Below are 23,939 nucleotides of genomic sequence, written 5' to 3'. Positions count from 1 at the left end.
AATTGGAGTGGGGCACCAAATTCCCTGAGGTTCTTTTGAAAATTCCAGCCTACATTGATACAATGGCTTAGAGAAACACAGCGACTCTGTAAAGCACAAGTCCATTTCTGTGAAGCACATTGGTTTGAGCTTCCTGTATAGAATACTGTTCCTTTTTCTTTTGAGTGCAGAGAACTCAAAGGTCATCTTTATTTACCTCAGTGTCCTGCACTGGGTCACAAGAATTCTTCGAAGGAATCTCATGCTGCTCTGTTGTTGAGACAGGTTGGTATGAATGTAATGATTTAAAACTAGAGAATTCCTTCAACGTGCAAAACATGGATCACTGCCAAGTATTTGAAATATTCCACAGAGACTACAAACTTATAACTAATGTTTTGGTTTTGAGTAAAAAGCATATTGAATCTTCTGGGATGTTTGCATTAATACATGACTTTATAAAGCCAGACTCTCTCTCTCACTCTCTTTGTGCGTATGTATGGTGGGTACATACAAAAGAAAACAATATATATGTTACTGTATTTACTCTGCACAAAAAAAACCGTACAAAAGATCATTCTTAATATACCCCTCCAGTCTTAAGAAAAGACCACTTCCGTTGAGCACCAGTTTTTATCCGTCCTTTGAGAGGTTGCTTATGATGGCTTTCAGTGTGTGTGTAAAACAGAACGAGGTGGATGCTGCAAAAAAGGATTAATGAACATCAATTTTAATAAAAAAATGTATATTGTATTTTGAACCTTTTCATTCATTTCCCATAGACACTAGTACTTAGAATTTTTTGGTTGCAAGGATGTCCATAGAAAGAGACAATGTGTTGAAAACTCATAGAAATACTTGCATGAACAGTCCTGAAGGCCCTTTGGAAGAGTCCTACAGAACTGTATAACAATGAAAAAATAGGTTTTGATAGACGTTATGTGAAATACAGACTTTAATCATGAATAAGCTCCTTTCCATAGGTTACTTGGACCATTCTACAGAATTCTATCACACAAAGATATGAGTTTCTATTTAATTCTATAGAATGGTTTAAAAAATACATAGAAAGGCTATCGTTTTCTATTATATTCTGTAGGACTTTTCTGTAAAGAGGAAGCGTTTGGTGATCCTTGCAAAATCTCTTTGTGGGGCTGAGAATCGTCCAGCCCAGAGGCAGAAACAATACCATGCCATTTAGCAGTAGGCATACAAATCTAACTATGAATTGCAATTATCTGAAGCAACCAAGCCCTGATCCAAAACCCATTAAAATAAATGGGAGTCCTTCCATTGACTTCAAGGGACTTTGGATCAGGGCTTAGTTGAAGTGAACCATTTCTGAGCAATCCACAGAATGAAATATGTTCACATAAGCCAATTGTTAAATAATTTTGGACCACTAGCAAATCTGTGTACTTTATGTCTGTTCATGGATAATACAAATAGAAAAAGAAGCTAAATTAATCTAACTAATTGCAAATAGCTGTCCCGGCTCTAATCGCATTGCATCTACCATGCCACGATCTAAACTAATGCTTCATATAATTAATATTCCATTTTAAATACAAATCAAAATTGGTTTGGTACTAATGAATAAAATTTTCTTTAAAAAAAATTTGCTTGCTATAGAAACAATATCTTAATTGTGTAAACCAGTCCACTTTGAATACACAAATCAAGAGCAAAGTATATATCTGCAATATTGACTAAGCACATGGTTCATACTGCAGCCTTTGATGATACAGCCTTTCTGTAGAAATTCTTTAGCTCCTTGGATAGAAGATACTGTTAGGATAGCACCCACCTCAATACTGAATATAAACTATTCACAGAGAGGGCTTCTAGATCAGGAAGTGGAAAACTTCCCTGAACTTGAAGAATATTTTTTAAAAACCCTTCAGAACAGAGGACAGATTTTTGACTTCCTGAAGGCCCATATATTATTAAGTATTGCTATTTGTTATTGCTATTACAGTAGCACCGAGAGGAGCTAACCAGGATTTGAACTCCATTGCGCTAGTAGTTGTTCAAAAACATACTAAAAATCAGACCCTGTCCCAAAGAGCTGTTAGGTATATGCAGTAGTAAAGTTTGACTTTAAATCTGTTTATTTTGTGCAGAATAAGCAGTAGATGGATTCCTATAATGATTTTCTGGTGCTTTCCCCACACTGAAATTTTAGGAGATAAACACACAATAGAAAGTCCTTAAATTACACTTGCAAAATTCTACTCACCCTACTCAGCTGTGATAAAATAATATTTATTGGTGGGTGGGTATGTCATACATTTTTCTTTCATCATCATCATCATCTAATGTAGGTGAGCCTGTGTCTGGATTGATATTTCTCCATGACATTTTTGCAAATCTGTTTTAAACAATTTGGTTTGTAAGAAGGACAGTCAGCCTATTGTTCAGGATTTAAGGTCACTTTACAAATGGATTGTCTATGGGATAAATCCTAAGTATGTTTTTTAGTGAGCTAAGACGCATAATTCCACATGCACTGCTCTGAAAATGTACCCTGAAGTCTACGATTCTCTATGAGAAACTACACTGAAAGGAAACTCTAGCTGAGGAATAGGTAATCTAATATTGCAAAGGTTCCCATAGGAACACACTTCTTTTATTTATACATGTTTGGAACAGCTGCCTCATTTGGAGTCTGGCTCTTGGAAAGTGCAGACAGATGCCCCTAGAGTAGAGCTGCAGTAAACTAGTCTCCCTGCTGGCAAACAAACTCTTCAAAGCTCTTGAGCCTACTGCCTGTCATTTGTGTCTTGTATCTCACTGTACATTGTGGGCCTGAGCGCAGCAATTTTAGACTCACGACAAACAGCCAGGCAAAAAAATGGCCAAAGAATCTTGGTGTAAAAGGAAAAGCCAAGCAGAAGAATATGATCTGAGTCACTCCTTCCCCTGCCTCCCCTCTTTGTACAGCTGCAGAGTAGAGGGATCAGGATACAAATCCTCGACAAGTAGTATGTTTTCAAGTGTGTGATTGGCCTCCCTGTGTCCACTGTGCTTCATCTCAGAAACAGAACTGGGAATGAAACAGTGATTGTTTGAAGTTTACTGTCATTATTACTGAGCCATTGTCAGATGGTTGGAACTCTCATAAATTTCAGCTGAGTTCTGCTCACAAGGGCCATTTCAAACAGCACCTACACCCATAGGGTCTTACAACTACATACTGCCTTCAATTCACCCAATACTCAAGGGCTGAAATCCTGGTCCCATTAAAGTCAATGGCAAAGGTCTGAAACTCTGTGGTATTTTTACTTGGAAGTGTAGATAAACTGTGTGCATGTGTGTGCAAGAGTTATCATTTACACCCATGAAATCCACTGGGCAAATGTGTTTTTCAGTGCAAATTCTAAGAGGTATGTGTATGCCAAGGTTAGAATTTTTGATCTGTCTGCAGTTGGATGTACAAGTATGTGTGTTGCAATTTTGTGCCTGCATAGGTGGAGGCCCAGCTGAAACCCTGACCCTATACCAAGCAAGCCAATTAGTTGTAATTATTATTCTTGCACAGTTGGACATATTAGTCCCTGATGCCAATGGCAGTTCTATACAGGGACCAATTGCATGATAGGATATATGTTACAATCTAGAGAACTAATACACTTTATTCATGTCTTCTGCCTGTTACCTACATAAGTATGAGCTCAGGCAGAGGTGAAAGTAAGCTGGTACGGTGTACCGGTATGCCATGCTGGACTGGACCGGCTTCTCTGGCAGTGATTTAAAGGGCCCAGGGCTCCAGCCACTGCGGGGAGCCCTGGGCCCTTTAAATCACCGCCGGAGCCACCAGCTGCAGGGGCGACTGGGAGCCCCGGGGCTCAGGGGCGAATTAAAGGGCTCTGGGGCTCCCAGCCATCTTTGCAGCTGGTGGCTCCAGCGGTGATTTAAAGGCCCTGAGGCTCCCAGCCACAGCCAGAGCCCCAGGGCCTTTAAATCTTGAAAGGCCCCACCTCTTCCAGTTGAGGCCACGCCCCCACTCAGGACTCTGGCGTACTGGTAAGTCCTTTAAGTTACTTTCACCCCTGAGCTCAGGGCATGTCTACACATACAGTGCTGCAGCTGCACCGCTGCTGCATGTCTGGTGAAAACGTGCTATGCTGATGGGAGAGAGAGAGAGCTCTCCTGTTGGCATAATAAAACCACATCTGCAAGGGGCGGTAGCTATGTTGGCGGGAGAAGCTCTCCTGCCGCCATAGCACTGTCCACACCGGTGCTTATGTCGGTGTAACTTGTGTCACTCAGGGGGGTGGTTTATTCACACTCCTGAGCAACATAAATTATGCCGACATAAGCAGTAGTGTAGACTTAGCCTCAGATCCAGAGACATTCTGTTTACACTGGACTAGAATGAAAGTGACTAAGTGTTCCAATGCACAGCAATACGGAAATTGCAATTCCAGTGACAGCGAAATTTCACCCAATGTGAAATTGTTCTGTGAAAATTTAAAAACGGACCATACAAGGGTTCTACTGTATTGTTACATATATGCATATCATATAAGCCAGCCATGATGAGAACCTAGCAAATAATTATCCTCTTTTATATTTTCAAACAATACTGTTCAGTGTGGGTACGTTTGGCAAACAGAGAATTTACTGAAATGCTTTTGAACTGTTCTAGGCATGAAAGTGAGCCTACCTCTATCAGACCATATCTGATACTCAGTTGGGAGAATAAACAAGGGCTGTTGGTTTCAAATGCTCCATAAAAACTGCATTTCAGTTCTGTACTTAAAAAAGAAGCTTTTTCATTTGGTCTGCCTTCAGTGAATATGCTTACGTAAACCTTGAGAAGCCTTTGAATTGAAAATATCATTAGCCATGGCTCTAGGACTCTGACACTTTTCAAAGTGCAGGCAGAAGCGGCATTACTAAACAGAACTTTACTTAAACTTAATTAGTCATTGGGGATATTATTTACTTCACTGCGTATAGAAAAACAAAGGTCTGTCACCACTAGACATATCTGAACTTAGCAGATGTATTCATGGCTCCTGGCTTCTATTAAGGATCTTCTAAAAATATGCTTTCAGGTCTTCCTTTTGTGAAACTTTGACAGGATAATAGAATGAGATTTGCTGAATTCCACTAAACTGTAAAGTAACGTGTCATCAGCTTCACTTACTCTTCAAATGTTTTTCTCTGGCAAAGCTCATCAATCCAGCTTTTCAACCTCTAAAACACAAAGCCATGAAACAAAAAGGGTGACTCAATCACTTGTCCAAGTGACAGAACATGAAATGTTTAACGTTAGCTACCAATGGCAGGAGACCGGCTGCTTGTTTTAGGTTTGCTTAGAGTTTGTCTGTATTTCCAGCCTCAATGCAAATATTATTCTAGGGCTGAGGTGAGTGTTATGAGGCTCAGGCCTGTTCCCGGGGCTCTTGCTTTCCCATCTGCTATGAGACGTGTATTAAAAAGACAAAGTACTTTGCTCTGGGGACTGACAGATGCAGTTTTCTTAGAGTGCCACCGCTTGCTGATGCATGGAGTGGCCCTGTCATGGCTCTGGAGGAAGCTAAGCACCAGCATCCAGTACAGGTAGGAAGCAGAAAGAGAGCAGGGACAGAGAGAGATTCCTGTAAAGAAGTGGGGAAAGCGCACTCTGTCTAAGCCTAATATCCTCAGTATTCTTCTTCTTCCCTTTGTCTGCCTTACTCTCCTCATAGGCTCCTCCTGTCCCTTCTCTGTGCCCCAGCTTCCCTTCTCACTGGAACATTTGTCCCTTTAGCCCAATACCCACGTTGTGGCTTTTCATGCCACCCTATATTCCTGGGATGAGCTCTCTGCTCTGCACGCAAAGTTCTCTTCATCTCCTCCATGGAACAACTACAACTTTTCTGTGAAGCATCCAATAATGGCCATGCTTCCCCCTCTTCCCATAGTTATGTTCTGCTCTATCTTGCTTGTGTGCCTGCCTTTAGATTAGAAGATCTTTGGGGCCGACTTACCACAGTATAAAATAATGTACATTTGTGGTCCTAGATACATTATTGATATTAATTCATAATTTATAGCAAACCCTCCTGTTTGTGGACAAGCACATCAGGGGCAAAGACTAATGCAAAACATAAAATCATAGAAAGATAAATATGTATCTGAAAGGAACATAGCAACCCCTCCGTGCCAGGACCGGCTCCAGGCACCAGCTTCTCAGGCAGGAGCTTGGGGCGGCCGCTACAGAGAGGCACGGCACATCCAGGTATTCGGCGGCAATTCGGCGAATGGTCCCTCACTCCTCCTGGGAGTGAAGGAGCTCCCGCCGAATTGCCGCCGCGATCGCGGCTTTTTTGTTTGTTTGTTTTGTTTTGGCTGCTTGGGGCGGCCAAGACCCTGGAGCCAGCCCTGCTCCATGCGTCTGCATGCTATCAGAGTGCAGCTCCAACAAATCTTGGGGGAAACTTAGCTTGAATCACTTAGTGCAGCATCTCACAAAATTAATACCGAAGCACTAGCCTAGAGAAACGGGCTGAGATCCTCAGGTCTGGCCAACTGTGTTTTATACAGAATCAGTTGGGAGCTGGGGTAGCAAAGCTTGCTTTAAGGAGCTTTGTATCCCTGGTCCAAGACCTGATCTCTGCCAGGCCAGACTCCAGGCAAAAGTCACTGTAGCATTAGCAGTGGAAATCCTCAAACTGGATGAAAGGCCACTTTCTACTTTCAGCCCAAAGCAGCCAAAGGGGACTGAGAATCATAGAATATCAGGGTTGGAAGGGACCTCAGGAGGTCATCTAGTCCAATGCCCTGCTCAAAGCAGGACCAATCCCCAGACAGATTTTTGACCCAGATCCCTAAATGTCCCCCTCAAGGATTGAACTACAACCCTGGGCCAATGCTCAAACCACTGAGCTATCCCTCCCCTCCCATGAATTTTAAATATCTAAAAAACCCACAGAACTGCTGAGAATTCAGCTGTTGAGAGGAGGGCTACAATACAAATACAGGCTTGCATGAAAAGCTACAACCCTGTACCATGGCCCTGATTTCACGGGTGGCAGAAAAGCTAAATCTCTAAAGCTGCTCATCCTTAGAACATCTTTCTTAGCCCCATCCCATAGACACTTCACTGAAAGGATGAATCGACAATTTGTTGTCAGTTGGATAAAAGATTATAATAAACAACTAGAATAACAGAAACTTTAATAGATCACTTAACGCAGCCTCTCCAGATGTCAAGTTTGGAGTGGGGGGAAACAGCAGCTTAAGGAAAGCAGAAGCAGAGAGAAAGCTTGGAATAATGACCTTTCCCTTGATAAAAATGTAAGGCCTTTTCCTTAGGGATTGTGTGGGGAAGAATTTCAACTTGGCTTTTCTCTCCTGCTCCCTCCTCTTTTTAGTGGTTAGTAAAGGACAGCGCTCTGATCCTTACTCCAAGTGGACAGCTACCTGGGAAAAAGTTCAATGGTGCCAGGGATGGAAAGAAGCTGGGTGGGGGATATAGAGTTGGTGTTTTAGTCTATGCTGGACCATTGCTTGCTCTAGAGGGAAAGAGCTATTTAACAAAACAGACAAGAGTCTTCTTGCTGGAGGAAATCGATCACTCAAAATGCCTTGGTCTTGCACAGCTGCTTCCTGGATGTATCACGTTTCTTTTCCAAACCTGTGCTGAGGCACTGCGAGTAGAATCTCCCATCCCTGTGGCTAGAATCTCAATGTGTGTGTGTGTCCCCTACATGTACACTGCCCAGATTCAAAATAGAAGCTCTGTGGTTTGCTAGTGGCACCATTGCCTTCTTAGGCTTCCATCTTTGAAAGATGTCCACAAGCAGACTCCTGTAGCTACAAGCCCTTTCACTGGCTTGGCTTGAGACGTATTTCTATAGAGTTCACATGGTATTAATTATGAGGCTACGCATGGGCATACGGGGTCTGACTGCTTGCATATCTTTGTAGGATGGAGGCTATCTGGGGCAAGGACTACATCTGTCCTATGTATGTATGTATCTCACGAAGTGCAATGGGGTGAAGATTCTGACTGGGGTCTCTGGCACTTCTGTACTATCTATAATATATAGAAATAAATAGTAGCATGCGAGTGATATTAAATGTGTCTATAGTCAGGTCAAGCCAACACAACACAATACAAGGTGTGCCAAGTTCTGCATAGGAGGAAACTATTCTTGCATACATCACACAAATATGTAGGTCCTGCCCACACTACAGATTGAACTATGTTGGTAGCAACCTTATTCAAAAGCAGTTATCAAACAAGGTTCTGTGTGAATGGTGCCAGGGAACTGTTCTTGTAGCATGTTTCTGGTGTGACTCCCCTGTCCAGAATGGAGAGGGAATTCATTGAGTACCATGGTAGGTCACACCATGCTCTACATAGAAATCTTTGGCCACCTGAGCTGGCCTGTAGCATGGTTTCAAACGCATCTACACCATAGTTTGTAACCAATGCCTAAGAATGTGTTAATTTCACACTTCAAAGAAAGCGAGGCACAAAATCATTCTGATTCATGCTAATTCCATTGGGTCTGGGTCTACTTAGAATAAGAGGAATGTTATTCTTCTGCAAATTTGCCCTTATATAAGAAGTGCTAAAGGTGTAAAGAAGTAGAAAATCAACTATTAAAGCTTCTAATGTGTGATGGGTTGATACATTAAGCAGCCTGATTAGCCAGGCAATCAGAATGCATTGCTATTGCACCCAATTCATTACGAGGGCACTGTGACCTGCCTCTTATTACTTCACACATGGTAACTGCTGCCACGCAGGAGAGAGACTCACTAAACACAAACACTAAAGTTATAAGGCAAGAAGCAAGCAAATAACTTCAGTGTCATGCCTGTTTAACTCCATGTACGGGACAGGGAGATTTCATTAGATGAATTGTCTCAGCTGTGTTACCAAGCTGCACACTGCACAGTATTTCAGAGAATATGAAGTGGTCAGAACTGAGAAAGTAGAAGAGATGGAGAAATATTCCAGTGGAATGCAGCCAGAAATACAGAGCCCCTCCCTGCTCACATTTTCCAAAATTAAAACCTTCAGAAACTATTGTCATTAGAAAGTCAAGTCATTAATCATCTCAGTATGTTGTATAATTGAAAAACTGCAGAAATCATTCCCATTTTATTGTACATTTTGCCTCTAGGTGAATCTTTCTAAGTTCTATTTATAGGGTAGCATCTAGTTAATTTTTGTTGCAGAGAATTTGAGAGGGGGGGAGGGGGGACTTTCAATAACCCTTTGGGTTATAGAGGAACCCATTCAGTGAACTAACGAGCGTGTCTGGCATATTGAGAATACTAAATTATAGGAGCAGGCAGGCTGTAGCAATAGCTTCTTCACTCTCTCTCTCGGGTGTCTGCACTGTAACCTAAATATGTCACTCCCTCATTCTTTTCATGCAAAACTATTAAATTCTACAGCAATATCTGGTCCTTTACGGAAGAAGGATTAAGCCAGGGTCTCTCTTCCTTTCTCCTGACCCCAATCCCCACCTTCACTTCCCTCTCACATTTAAAGCAGATCTTTTATTTCACCAGATGAGGAGTTGTATTTTTAATATGGAAAGCCTTCGCATCTAAGTGCAGATATGCATTCCCTCCCTCCCCATCTGGGGCCACTACTTTAACCCTTTCCAGCTCAGGCCTTTCACTCCCCATAAGAGCCAGGAGGGCAGGATCCCCAAGTGGTTTCTCTGCTGTTACAGTTTTTGACTGCTTGGTGGTGCTAGAGAGTAAAGCATAAATCTGTGTCTTCTAGCAGAAATTAAGTGTCATTTCATTTTAGCAGTGCTCTCAGTCCCCATGAGACCGAGAAGGGAGATTGTTAAATTTGCCCTCAAACCCAGGTCTCCCAAGTGGTAGCACAGACTACTTCAGATATGAACCTTACTGTTACAATAACACAGAGAACATAGATCTCAGACAGCCACAGAAAATTCTGTAATGGCTTCTCTTCTGTAAAGAAATGTAACACATATATTAGCATCAGTCCTTATAGCATTTACTGTTCCTCTGTTTTGATTTAATTGTAGCATATATTAGGGGTGAAGTCCTGGCCCTACTGAAGTCATTGGGAGTTTTACGATTACTGCCATGGGGTCAGGATTTCATCTGATGTCTCTTGAACACTAAGGACTAAATGCTCACTCTAGACAGAACCCTGGGCAACTCAGGAACAGTCCCAGGAAGCCCTGTGACTTGGCTACACATCTGGAGGCACAATTCTTTCCCTGCTTCCTCCCTCCTGTGGGAGGAAGGAGACAGGGTCAGGAGAGAGTAATTTGCTCCTGGTATATAGGGGCAGCAAATTGCAACACCCTTCATGCTGGCTGCCCATTGGGCAGAGCCAAGACTCCACACACTCCAGGGATGTGTCCAGATGCAGACTACCCTAGGACAGGTGGCCCACGCAGATTCTCCTGCAGTACAGTTCTAGTCACAGTCTAGCCCTGCTGATACCATTTAATATCAGTGCACCATCGTTAGCTCAATAGCTGTAACTTTTGTCCACAGGCCTCACTTCAGTCCTTTCATTTCGCTCGGATCACAATTTAAATTAAAACAAACAAACTAACAAACAAAAAGAGAGCCTGGCACTGAGACGCATATTGCAAAATCACAGTAGCTCACTTTGCTTTTGTACTGCAGCCTTCTCCCACTACCTTAAACCTTTGTCTACTTAGAGTGTACGCTGTTCAGGGCAGGAGCTGGGCATTTTTTATGTCTGTGAAATCCAAATTTAGTAAATATATACATACATACATATGTACTACTACTAATCTACTGGAGATGATGGCATTTTATTGCTGTTCAAACACCACTCCAGATAATGGCTACACACTTCATATTAAAGTAATCTTAACGTTAAGCAAGGGCGGAGGAAGGTTTCCTGGTAACACAAATAATAATATAACTTTCTCCCCAAGCCTGACTGTTTGTAGTGTTCCCTGAAGGAATGCCTGTCTCTGCCTCTAGTTCCCACTGGCCAGAAGGCGACGCCCACGTCTCTTATATCTCGGCAGAGTTAACAAGCTATGTTTGTCTTAGGGAGTCAGTGGAATCTACTTGGCAGCTCTATGCAGGGTTTTGCTGCCTGCTAACTGGGTGAGCCACCAGAAGAGCCCTGACTTCTACTAGCTTGTTTTTATGAATGTGTCTCACATGAACACAGTTCCCTCTAGTGGCTAGATAATGAATAGAAGTTTATGAATCTGCTATTGTCTCCAAGGTACAGACCTGGTCCTTTAAGCAAGCTCAAACTTGCCACAGTTCCCTTAATAAGAAATTGCATCATATAACTGATGATAAAGCCTATTTTCAAAGACTGAACAATGCTCCCATGCTAAGAAAAAAACTTGACGGACTATGTGTAACAGCACCAACTGGTGACACCCACATATTGAAATGCTTGTCAGCTAACTAACCTGGCTTTTCCATCTTGAAGCCAGAAGCCCTTGTGGCTGTAATTTACATACACTCTATTAATTATTCACAATTTTTTTGCTAAGATAAGCATTTTGATTGCTTAACTTTTTTTCGCTCAGAATTTCAAATGCAAACCAACGAACTATAATGTAAAAACCTGGCTCCCGCGGGTTCACTGGCAGGTAGTGGAAATATATGTGTGTCTACCTACTGAACACTTCTGATGACACCCCTGGATGGACAGTCATCATTCTTTGTTATCCTACGGTAGAGCAGTGTTGCCGTATCTGCAGTCCAACCAGTGCAGGCAGTTGTCTAAATACCACCATCAATGTTTTTATTTTTTTAAATCATGAAAAAAATCTATATTAATATTAGATTTTATGAAACCTACCCAACCAGATAGAGTCCATAACATTTTAAATACCTTGGGCTTATCACACTGTTGTAGGACTATCTGAGAAGCTAGGATTCCAAAACACTTTTCAAACCTTTCTACAGCAGCAACTACATATCATAGGATTATTTAGTTATGGCATTGCCCACTATCTACAAGGCGCTTACCAACCCCCCCCAAGCAGATTGGTCCCTGATCCACAGTCTATGGAAGATGATGGATGTCTCCTTGAATGCCTTTTCTTGATGCTGCTCACCACGCTGTCCCATAGTAAGAGCTAGGCCAGCCTCAAGGGGTTGCCACTTACCTTTGTGACCAAACAGCATAAGCTCTTGCATTCAAGGCGTATTCCAACTCAAACCGGCTACGTAAAGCTGCGACATGGCTACGTCCAGGACCTCCTCGTGCAATGAGACAGTCAGAAGAAGAGGAAGGAGACAAAGAGCCACTGCTGTTGCTGGAGGCTGGAGACATCAACTGGATTAAAAAAGAGCATTGTCAACATTTGCTCCTGAGCCTTAACAGTGTTAAAGAGGCTTCAACGCACTGAGCATGTGCAACAGAACACAAGAATTTTGCTGCAGTCCTGGATTATTTTTATTCTCCTCTTTCTCATTCATATTTGTGTCCCTTCTTTCTTCTGCCGCATTGGCTGAAAAAAAGCAGTGCCTCCTGACTTTGATCAGCAGCAGATGAGAGCTGCATGCAGCTTACCAAGGGAAGTGGTAAATTCATCATCTCTTGGAGTGTTTAAATCGAGAGTGGATGTGTTTCTAAAAGATATGCTCCAGTTCAGCCGTTAGTTACTGGGCTTGATAGTGTTCACTTACATAGCAGGGAAGAGCAATTCCTTCCACTTCAGGAATTACTGGGTGAAATTCTATGGCCTGTGTTCTATAGGAAGTTATGCCAGATGAGCATAGCAGTCTCTTCTGGCCTTATAATTCACGAATCTCTAAGTAGAAACCCAGAATGGCAGGGCAAGCGTGTAGTGTTAGGAGGCATTTAAAAGTTTAAAAAGGAACAAAATTAATTTTCTGAGTGAGGGGCGAGGAAACAAAAGGGACAAAAAATCTTATCACCCCAATTTCATCCTTTGTTGCCTGTAGCACTTAACAACTCTCCACAGATTTTGTTCCTTAAAACTCTCCTAAACAGGGTTTTGCCATGGAGACAATGGAGCTTAAGACTAACTCCTTAGATAAATAAAGCTTCTTTTTTTGGTTCATAGCCCAGATTTCATCCTACATGCACTGCTGCCTATGTATCACAGAAGCCAGTTCTCCCGTGAGACAGCACGGTTACTTGTGATATAGTACTTCACTTGTTTTAAAAACTTAAAAGCTTCCACCTACACATAAAGCAACCTACTGCAGTCAGAGCATGAAGAAATGTAATAGATTACGGGAGTCTGCTCTGACCCTTTAGCTCAAGAGCAGTGATACATTTGAAAGAAAAGGGGGAATTTTTATAATTCTTGTGTGTGCGCGCACCCACCCACCCACAGATACACACAGACACACAGAGCAAATGTAAATTCAGGACTGGAGTCCCTAATCAAGCTCACTTCCTGTTTGATCAGTTATCTTCAATTGTTTATTAGCCATAAAGAGAAGCAGAAATGTAGCTTTGTATTTCTCTTTTTATGTTTGCTCTTTTAATCCCCCTCCCTAAAATCCATGTCAGACTCTTCTTTCTAGCCAAGCAGACCTGGGATTGCTAGGTGGGGAGAAGTGGATCTGCCTAAGACTACTGCAAAGTACATCCCTGCAATGCTGAACAGTCTCTCTCTGCAGCATTACCATCTCTGGAAATGCAGGCAGCCAAGAGCAAGTGAGAGACCTGATCTCATATCATGCTCACGGCAGTGTGTTCTGTCAGGCTGGCCTTTGGCCTTCTTCTTCTCAGGGCACTCATGGGGCTATTGTTTACTGTATCACCTTAAAATTTAATGAGGGAGGTTACAACTGGGTGAATCGGGTCAACAAATTCTATGGTCTCTTTCACACTTGTCTTGCTCCCCAACTTGCATTCACATTTGCTCATTTGGTGCATTCATATTACTTCACTGCAGGAGCTTATATCTTTACCTCAATATTGCATAGGCATTCTTCTAATTTTGTGACTACTTCAGAAAATTCTGGTCTTCCCTGTGAATACGAGAGAGAGAGAGAGAGAGAGAGAGAGAGAGAGAGCATGCACATTGTGTATTGCAAATAGAAGAGGGGCTGGTAGTGGCAGTTTTGATTTTTAAAATGTAGATATCTGCATTTGTAGGAGACCCTGACCAGGAAAGATGATACCATTTACAGATAAGCCTGCTCACATACAGCCTGTTCTAACTTCCCTTCTAGACACTATACAGATAAAAAAGGGGGTGATTGTGGAGCCTCTCCACTTCTCTCTGCATTCCTTGGTGCCACTGTGAGTATACTTGCATGTCCTATACAAACTGCATGTTCAGATCTTATAGCATGAGCATTTTCTAGAAGCCACAAGTGCAGTACTTCTGTTTTTTATAGGGCCTGCCAGTGTTTAACTTATCAGATGTGCACTTAAGGAGCAGGGCCGGCTCCAGCATTTCTGCTGCCCCAAGCAAAAAAAAAAGCTGCGATCGCAACAGCAATTGGAAAAAAAAAAAAAGCCGCGATCGGCGGCGGCAGTTCAACGGCAGGTCCTTCGCTCCTAGAGAGAGTGAGGGACCTGCCGCCCCCGAATTGCCGCAGGTGCCGCCCCTCTCCCTTGGCCACCCCAAGCACCTGCTTGTTAAGCTGGTGCCTGGAGCCGGCCCTGTTAAGGAGACTTTAACGCCAAGACAGGGATCAATACTTGGGCTGGTGGCAACCCCTCCCCTCCCACTTTAAGAGTCTTAGGGTCAGTCCCTGCAGCTCTTTACTCACATGGATAGTCACACTGACAGCAGCCAGACAACACACATGAGCAGGACTTCAGAATTTGACTCTAAGGCTTGGTCTACACTACCCCCCTAATTCGAACTAAGGTACGCAACTTCAGCTACGTGAATAACGTAGCTGAAGTCGAAGTACCTTAGTTCGAACTTACCTTGGTCCACACTCGGCAGGCAGGCTCCCCCGTCGACTCCGCGGTACTCCTCTCGCCGAGCTGGAGTACCGCAGTCGACGGCGAGCACTTCCGGGTTCGACTTATCGCGTCCAGACTAGACTCGATAAGTCGAACCCAGAAGTTCGATTGCCAGCCGCCGAACTAGCGGGTAAGTGTAGCCAAGGCCTAAATCTCAATTTTAGATTTAGTAGGGTTGTAGCCATACTACGCTAATAGGTTCTTATTGCTAATCTAAGTGCCTTGTGACACACTGTGCAATGTGTCCCCAGCAAAGGGCCAATTTGCGTGATGCTAAGAGCTTCTGTTATGTGCTCCAAGCTGAGAAGTAGAGGGGACACTTTTGAAAGCTGTTGTGTTGCCTTCATTAATACAACTAGACTCAGTAGTAAAAACCTATTCACTTTATTGAATAGCTTTTCCCTTCTATGTTAACACTGAATGGATTAAATTTTTCCAATGTATCCTGACACCAATGCACAGAGTCTTTTGCAAAACCAAATATGGGTTCTTGAAGACTGTCTCTTCTTCAGTTGTTCTAGGGTTGTGGTCAGGAGCATGGAGAGGATCTTCACTAGGCATTACAGAAGGCCTGGATATGAAATTTTTTAATAGGGTTTACTTGATATCTCAATCTATTCATTATATTAAATGGACTGTAATTATGGAGATATCTGTCTGCCTCTCTTCTTATACTGGGCCTGACAACATAATCTCTATGGCCGCAGTTCTGCAAATGAAATTAATAGGCAGTAGGTTTAAAACAAATACAAGGAAGTTCTTCTTCACGTAGTGCACAGTCAACTTGTGGAACTCCTTACCTGAGGAGGTTGTGAAGGCTAGGACTATAACAGCATTTAAAAGAGAACTGGATACATTCATGGTGGTTAAGTCCATTAATGGCTATTAGCCAGGATGGGTAAGGAATGGTGTCCCTAGCCTCTGTTTGTCAGAGGATGGAGATGCATGGCAGGAGAGAGATCACTTGATCATTGCCTGTTAGGTCCACTCCCTCTGGGGCACCTGGCATTGGCCACTGTCGGTAGACAGGATACTGGGCTAGATGGACCTTTGGTCTGACCCGGTACGGCCGTTCTTATGTTCTTAAAGCACGTTAGCACATGCTTATCTTACAGAGTGATTAAGTCCCATTGACTTTAACGATCCAAAGCCTATTGGAGTTGATGGAAGGACTCCCATTGACTTCAATGAACATGGACAGGGCCGGCTCCAGGCACCAGCTGACCAAGCATGTGCTTGGGGCAGCACCTTATAAGGGGAGGTCAATGTTAGGGTGGCGGGGGGCGCTCGCGGTGTTTTTGTTTTTGTTCGGCAGGGCGGCGCTCGAGGGTTTTTTTTTTTGCTTCGGTGGCGTGCCGTGGCACTGGGGGTGTGTGTGTTTGGGCAGCCCGGTGTGGTGCGGCGCTCCAGGGGGACAGGGGTTTGGGCGGCTCTGCGCTCTGGGGGGGCGGGAGTTTGGGCGGCCCGGCCCGGCGCAGTGCTGGCGGTGGCGGGGAATGGCTGGTGCGGTGCAGCGCTCCGGGGGTTTGGACGGGCTGGCCTGGCCCGGCGCGGCACTCGGGGGGGTGGGGGTGGGGGCGGGGGTTTGGGCGGCCCGGCGAGGCATTGGAGGGTGGAGTGGGGGTTTGGGCGGCCTGGCGAGGCGCTGGGGTGGGGCGGGGGTTTGGGCGGCCCAGCGAGGCGCTCGGGGGTTCGGGCGGCCCGGCGCGGCGCTGGGGGTGGGGGGGGTGGCGGCGCGGCGCTCGGGGTGGGGGTGTTATGGCGGGGCGGCACTCTTCTTTTTTGCCTGGGGCGGCAAAAAAGTTAGAGCCAGCCCTGACATGGATTAGGCTCATAATTATTAACCTTAAGCATGTGTTTATGTACTTTGCTGAATCAGAACCCGTGTCCTGTCAAAGCAAATAGTTTTATTTTGATTAAAACACAAGAACTAGCTAAATATAAAAGGAACTGATTATGAGTCACTGTCTTTGATTTTCTGGGCACAAATGTGCCTTTGGAAACAACCGCAATTATAGTTTGTAGCATGTAGATGTCTAAGTACCTGCTATATGGGTACAGTCTGGTGGTTAGGTGAGATGAGCCATGAGTTTGCCTTAAATTAATTGCAAATGCTAAGCTGTGCCCTCTAAATGTGAGGCCCTTTTAAGAACTGGCCCAAAATATCACATAAACATACACTGTTGTCTCACTTGTACTGTATCTTTAATAAACTAGGAGTAATGGAAAATTTCAGTCATAAGTGCTGTCCACTGGACATTTTTCCGGGCCATAAAATTCACCATTCTCTCATGACAAATTAAAATCTCCTTAAAAATGCAGAGGCCACTAATGTACTTAATTAGCCACTTGCAATTAATCCATGAATAATAAATGTCAATACCATGAAATATATGCTCTTTTTCTTTTAGGTACATTGCTCATTCTACTTGCTATGGTGATTCAGTTAATAACATCATGTCCCTCCTCATGCCTGATATGCTCAGAAAATGTTACTCTGTGTCAAGGATTAACATATATACCAGGTAACTAAGTAAGACACTTCAAGAGAACTGATATTTATTATATACAGTGAGCTCACTGCAATACTCTAATTGTATTGACTGTTTCTGGACTCTGCTTCTGAAAGCAAATCTCTGCACACGCTGTCTAAAGAGTGATAACATTGTTTTATTTCTCTTTGCCTAGCGGCCTTACCAAAACTATTCTAAGGCCTTCAGAGGTAATTGAAAACCTTTGTTACTGAGAAAGGAGTCATTTCATGCAGCGAGACACTTAAAAAAAAAGATTGTTTTAATAAGTTATTGTTCACATATTGTGCAAAGTTCAAGCCTTACACTGGCTGAACGAACTATGGATTGCCTCATAACCCTGCCAGGCAATTCTACAGCATTAGTAAGATTAAGTGATATACCAGCGATAGAGATTAGAATCAAAGTGCATTATGACATTATAATTCTGAAACAATGGTTTCTTTTTATTGGGGCTAAATGAGCTGTGGAAATGCTACCAAGATACGTTGACTGTATTCATTACATATTGCTTGCTTAAGTCAACAATTTAATAAGACACCTTATTAACAAATTTAAACTGAATGTGACTTTCATACTGATGCTAAATAACATACTTTGTTTATTGCTAAAAGCAGCAAATCTCTAACACTAGCTCAGAAAACAGAAAGGCATTATCAGCTTAAGAAACCAGAAGTACTAACAGCCATAAAACTAAATAACACTTGGCACTTAAACCATCTTTCATCCATAGTTCTCAAAGTGCTTCACTAAGGTGGGTAAGTGTTATTAAGTCCAGTTTACATAGGGGAATGCTAAATCGAAGAGAGGTTAAGATCCGGATGTAAAGCCCAGGGAAATCGACAGGCTGCCAGTGACTTGTCCAAAGCCATATAGGCCTTGATTCAGAAAAGTATTACACATGCCTAAGTCCCATTGAATCAGTTAAACACGTTCTTAAGTGGTATCCTGAATAGGGATAGACTTAAGCCAACTTAATTTTCTTGTGTAGACCAGGCCAGAGAAGACTAATATTATTAATATTGCTATTCTATGTTACTGAACATATTACACAGATTGTATTTTGAATTCCCAGAATGTAACATTTGTAGGATCTGATTGTCTAAAGGTGATGCCGTGTGCAATTGCCATAATGTATGTGCAAAGATGGTATTTTGTGCACAAAGGGCTGCTTAGTGTCGAGACACAGGCCTGGTCTACACTAGAAAATTCAGTTGGTTTAACTATGCCACTCGGGAGTGTAAAAAGTCCACACCCCTTGTGACATAGTTAAGTTGACCTAATTCCCAGTGTAGACAGCTCTAGGTCAACAGAAAAAATCTTCCATTGCTCTAGTAAAACCCCTCCCGCCGGCGAAGGTTCTGTGTAAACCGAAGCACTGCAGTGCCACAGTTGCAGCAATGCAGCTGTGCTGCTGTAGCATTTCAAGTCTAGACAAGTCCCCAGAATCAAATAAATGGACTGCCAGTCTCTCCATTATCCAGTGTGAGAAAAAACTGATAGGAGCTACATTAGTCGGGCCACTTCATATTATCCATTGCCTGGGGAGATTGGCAAAGTCCCCAAAAAGCTATGAGCAAAAGATTTGTTTTTACTAAGCAACAAATCTTTAGGGCAAAACAATCTTTGACAGCATTTGCAAACTGGGAAGTGCCAGTTTAGGTGCACACAAACCCTGTTATTTACACTCAAGCTGGAGTTCGTGTGTGCAGATAGGTCTTCGTTCAGCCCGCCTGCCCACCCCAACTTGTGGATTCATTAGGCCTGTGCACTGGGCTGTGTGCACACCGGAGTCAGAAGAACGTGAGTGCATGCACGTCTGAAGATTTAGCCATTCATGTAATGTAGCCAACCAAAAAAGATTACTTTAAAAAGATTCACTCTTATCTTTTTAAGTGTTTGTACAGCACCTTGTACAGTGGGGCCCTGCTCCATGACTGGGTGGCTAGACCAGGGATTGGCAACCTTTGGCACGTGGCCTGCCAGGGTAAGCTCCATTGCTTACCTGCCGCGTCCACAGGTTTGGCCAATCTCAGCTCCCACTAGCCGCGGTTCGCCGCTCCAGGCCAATGGGGGCTGCGGGAAGCGGCGCGGGCTGAAGGATGTGCTGGCCGCTGCTTCCCGGAGTCCCCATTGGCCTGGAGCGGCGAACCGCGGCCAGTGGGAGCTGCGATTGGCCGAACCTGCAGACGCGGCAGGTAAACAAACTGGCCCAGCCCGCCAGGGGGCTTACCCTGGCGGGCCACGTGGCAAAGGCTGCCAATCCCTAGCCTAGACACTACCACATAATTAGAAGTCAGGCAGTCAATAAATGTTTTCTGTTGAAGCAAAATATTTTCCTTAATGCAGAAACAGGAACAAACCACACAAACAAAAGTAAAATGAGCCTTCTTTCTATACCATTTTATGTTATCAGAAGCACATTTTTCATTTACTTTATATGCTTGAATGTTACTGTACAGTCTGTTGATTGTCATTTTAAAAACTGTCATAAGAGTCCAATAACTTAAGTATGTTGGAGAGATGCTGCAATAACTTATTGTGATATCACTTTTATCATGCAAACACTGCTGGACTCCCAAAGATAACATTCCAAGTCACTCTCAAGCAATTATTCCAATTGGATTGACCATAGTTTGAAGTTAAGAGGACGTTTTCCTTTTATCACACAGAGTTTATTTAATGCAAGACGTATCCAATAGGGGTCTGTGCTCACCAGCGCATATGGGACTGCCACGTGAAAATCCTCAGGGCATCCATAACAGAAAAGACCCCCTTCATGTTTATTAGTTTTAGTCACAGGACAGGAATGAAGCCTGCTGACAGACCTGTGTGTGGGAAGCGAGCACGGTGCTTTGCCTGCACTATGTCTGGCGCAAAATGTTAGTTTCGCACTTCCATAAGCAATGAAAAAAATTCCTCCCAAAAAAACAACAGTGACAGTGGTAAGCAATGCATTAATTTTGACTTCTAGTGGAACAGATGGTTTTATGTTTCTTGAACAAATATGTCATGTCAGTGCACAGCTTAAAAAATAAAATAAAAAATCTAATGTTCTGATGCATGTGAAATTACATGCAGGTTATGATGAATAACCGAGCAGTTAGATGAGCTCGGATGAGGGCTAGCTGGCTGCAATGTAATCTAGACAAGACAGAGATTATGCTGGTGGGTTGGGTGAAGCAGCTGGAAGGGCTGGCGGAATTTCCACTGGTGCCCCAGACTGAGGGAGTGTTGTTACTGCAGTTTGTAACACAGGTGTGCAACCTGGTGTGTTGTTAAATCCTGGGCTGCTCCTGGATGCCAATGGCCAATAGCTTTCCCCCCTTCCCCGCATCTATGCCCGGCAAGAAGAATGTGACCTTTTCTCTCTGATGCAGGGACCTTGCCACAATTATCCCCCTTTTTCATATTAAGATTGATTGCTGCAATGTCCACTACACGAGGCCGAACCTTGAGACCACTTGGAAACTGATGCTAATGCAGAATGCTGCAGCCTGCTTATTAAGTAGGGTTTCATGCGGCAAGCGTGTTACACCAATGCTCTGGAGACCAAAACATTTCTGGGTGGAATGCAAAGGGTTGGTATTAACCTTATAAGCTAGTCATCTAATGTAGAGACCTGGCAAATTCCCCATGCACTGGTGCCATAGCTGAGACCAGTGAGGGTACTAGAGCTGGAGTTGCATTGCTGTAACTGGGAGAGAGTTGGCAGCAGGCTGTTCTCCGTGAGGGGCTCAGTCCTTTGGTCCACCAGAGGCTGGATCAGTTAATCATCCAAGTCCATCTTTCCTCCAGGTTTTTGGGGATGGGAGCGGGCTGAGGGGTTTGGGTCTATTTTAATACCCTCAATACATTTGCTGGTGAATATTCATGTACCTGTCAAGCTGGGATGAGCAGTCTTTTATCTCACATTAGTAATTTATTCAAGGGGTGCCTATAAAGAATTTCAGAAATCTAAATAAATAAAATATGAAGCATTTCCTTAAAATCAGAAGAAGTGAAAAAAATTATTTTCCCATCTGTAACAGCCCTTGTTAGTGTTAAGATATTGATTGAGACCCAGCCCATGCCTACATCCTGTAGATAATGCCTCTATTCCTTTTTTACAGCTGCTCCTGTAACCACAAAAGCTTTAATTGTCACTGATGGAAATATCACTTCAGTAGAAAGCTTCGACTTGTCCCTCCTGTTCAACATAACTCTACTAAGGCTAAGTAGCAATAGAATTACAGACATTAAAGAAAATGCATTTAATGGCCTTCGAGATCTGAGGACTCTACTGCTAGACCAAAACCAAATATCGAGCTCTTCTATCAGTGATAATACCTTCAATGAGCTTCAAAAGCTGCAAGTCCTGGTGCTAAGCAACAACGCTTTGAGCAGCATCTATGGGAGCTGGTTCAAAAATATGAAGGGCCTTATGAAACTGCAGCTAAATGGGAATCAGATCACTAATCTTACGGAGAGCAGCTTTGGAACCGCATGTCTTGATAGTCTTAGGAGTCTGGATTTATCTAACAATTTCATTAGTTACATTGAGAAAAATGCCTTCCAACACCTACCTGAGCTGAAAGAAATGGACCTTTCCCGAAACAGGCTGGCGCTCATTCCAGATATGTTTTCTCACCTCCCTCAGCTAATTCTTCTTAGCTTAGATCAAAATCAATGGAATTGTACATGCAAACTGTGTGATCTAGCTTTCTTCTTAAGGAGCTATGTGAATTCTTCAACCAGGTTGCTCAAAAATGCCAACGATATAAACTGCAGAGCTTCCAAAAACCCTGCAGTTCACAATGTGCTTGAGCTAACTGAGGCCAACTGTAACTCATATCCTCAAAACTTTACTGTTATTCTAAAAAACAAAAAGATGAATTCCTATTGGCGGGATGTTACTCTGGTAGCTGTGTTTTGCTTTGTAGGTAATGTATACTCTGGCCCTCTACTTTTTTGTGCACATAAACTTCATATCAAAAAAATACAGGCCATAATTTTCAAACTTGGGTGCCTAATGTTAAAGGCCTACATTTATAGTTAGGCTCTTAAATAAGTGGTCTGATTTTCAGGAGTGCTGAATACGCTCTGATCCTACTTGACAACCGTGGGTTTAGTTACCTAACTTTAGGCACCTAATTTTGAAAATTATGTCCACAGTGTTTATTAATTGGCCAGACTTTTACAAACCTTCATGTTATAAGAACATAAGAATGGCTGCACGGGATCAGACCAACAGTCCATCTAACTCAGGATCCTCTCTCTGATAGTGACCAGTGCCAAATGCTTCTGGCAGTTGGAGGTTTAAGGACACCCACAGCATGGGGTTGTGTCCCTGACCATCTTGGCTAACAGCCATTGATGGATCTATCCTCTATGAACTTATCTAATTTTTTTGAACCCGGTTATACTTTTGCCCTTCACAACATCCTATGGCAATGAGTTGATTGTGCATTGTGTGAAGAAGTACTTCCTTTTGTTTGTTTTAAACCTGCTGCCTATTAATTTCATTGGGTGTCCCTTATCTCTTGTGTTTGTGAAGGGGCGGATAACATTTCCCTATTCACTTTCTCCATATATTCATGATTTTATAGACCTCTTTCATATCCCCCCTTAGCCATCTCTTTTCTAAACTGAACAGTCCCCATCTTTTTAATTGTTCCATGTATGGAAGCTGTTCCAAACCCATAATCATTTTTGCTGCCCTTCTCTGCAACTTTTCCAATTCTAATATATCTTTTTTGAGATGGGACAACCAGAACTGAATGCAGTATTCAAGGTGTAGAGGTATCATGATTTATATTGCCACATTATGATATTTTCTCTTTTTTTATCTATCCCTTTCCTAATGGTTCCTTCTGTTGGCTTTTTTGACTGCTGCTACACACTGAGCAGGTGTTTCCAGAGAACTATCCATGACTCCAAGATCTCTTTCTTGAGCGGTAACAGCTAATTTAGTTGCCGTCATTTCATATGCATATTTGGGATTATTTTTCCAATGTGCATTACTTTGCATTTATTAACATTGAATTTCATTTGTATATTCAGTAGCACTTTCGATGAATGTTTTATCACTTAGCCTAATATTCGGTATTGATTCAAACTGGGACACGGCAGGCAACATTAGTAGCAGCCACTGTCACAAATCATTTGGTTGGAATGGGTTGGTAGCTGTGTTTTTCTCATCTCCGTCAAATTCCATCAAATACATAAAGAGTGTTGCCATCCTCCCTGCGGAATGAAGGAACAATTGTGCTTGGTATGTCGCACAGATTCCTGTGCAGCTGGCAACTGCTGTCCTTGTACATACATATGTACAGTTTTACCTTACAGTCTAAAGTCTAGCCTGCAGCCATACCATTGCCTGAAGTCATACCACCTCAGGCTGTGATCTCGTTTGATTTCACAAGCTATGAAAGGTTAGACCTAGTCAGTGCTTGGACAGAAGACTGCCAAGGAAAACAAAACCAATCACAAGGGGGTTGCTGGCAATGGTAGGTGGCACTTCTCCCGCTGAGTACAGA

General features: G+C 43.1%; 2 protein-coding genes across 10 annotated transcripts in view; one reads left to right on the top strand and one right to left on the bottom strand.

The window, feature by feature from the left end:
• TNNI3K (TNNI3 interacting kinase) overlaps positions 1-23,939 on the bottom strand; it is a 167,137-nt gene that overhangs the window by 10,391 nt on the left and 132,807 nt on the right. For 6 of the 9 annotated variants that reach the window (XM_065554047.1, XM_065554049.1, XM_065554051.1 and 3 more), the window contains 2 exons: positions 13,879-13,938; positions 12,096-12,265 (listed from right to left, as the gene is read on the bottom strand). The exons of 1 other annotated variant lie outside the window; for it this stretch is intronic. In XM_065554047.1, coding sequence (XP_065410119.1) covers positions 12,096-12,265; positions 13,879-13,938 — 230 coding nt within the window. Of the gene's footprint in view, positions 1-12,095; positions 12,266-13,878; positions 13,939-22,302; positions 23,647-23,939 lie in introns of those variants that run through there. 2 more of the 9 variants (XM_065554048.1, XM_065554053.1) reach the window with 2 other exon arrangements.
• Positions 17,203-22,459, top strand: LOC101942694 (leucine-rich repeat-containing protein 53). The gene is made up of 2 exons (XM_008172574.4): positions 17,203-17,415; positions 21,534-22,459. Exons 1-2 carry the CDS (start codon positions 17,253-17,255, stop codon positions 22,457-22,459), a joined length of 1,089 nt encoding a protein of 362 aa, XP_008170796.3. The 5' UTR covers positions 17,203-17,252.

Source organism: Chrysemys picta, chromosome 8 (genome assembly GCF_011386835.1).
Source record: "Chrysemys picta bellii isolate R12L10 chromosome 8, ASM1138683v2, whole genome shotgun sequence".
Lineage (NCBI taxonomy): Eukaryota > Metazoa > Chordata > Testudines > Emydidae > Chrysemys > Chrysemys picta.
Note: the sequence above shows the minus strand (reverse complement) of the source record. Positions and strands in the feature narration are given on the sequence as shown.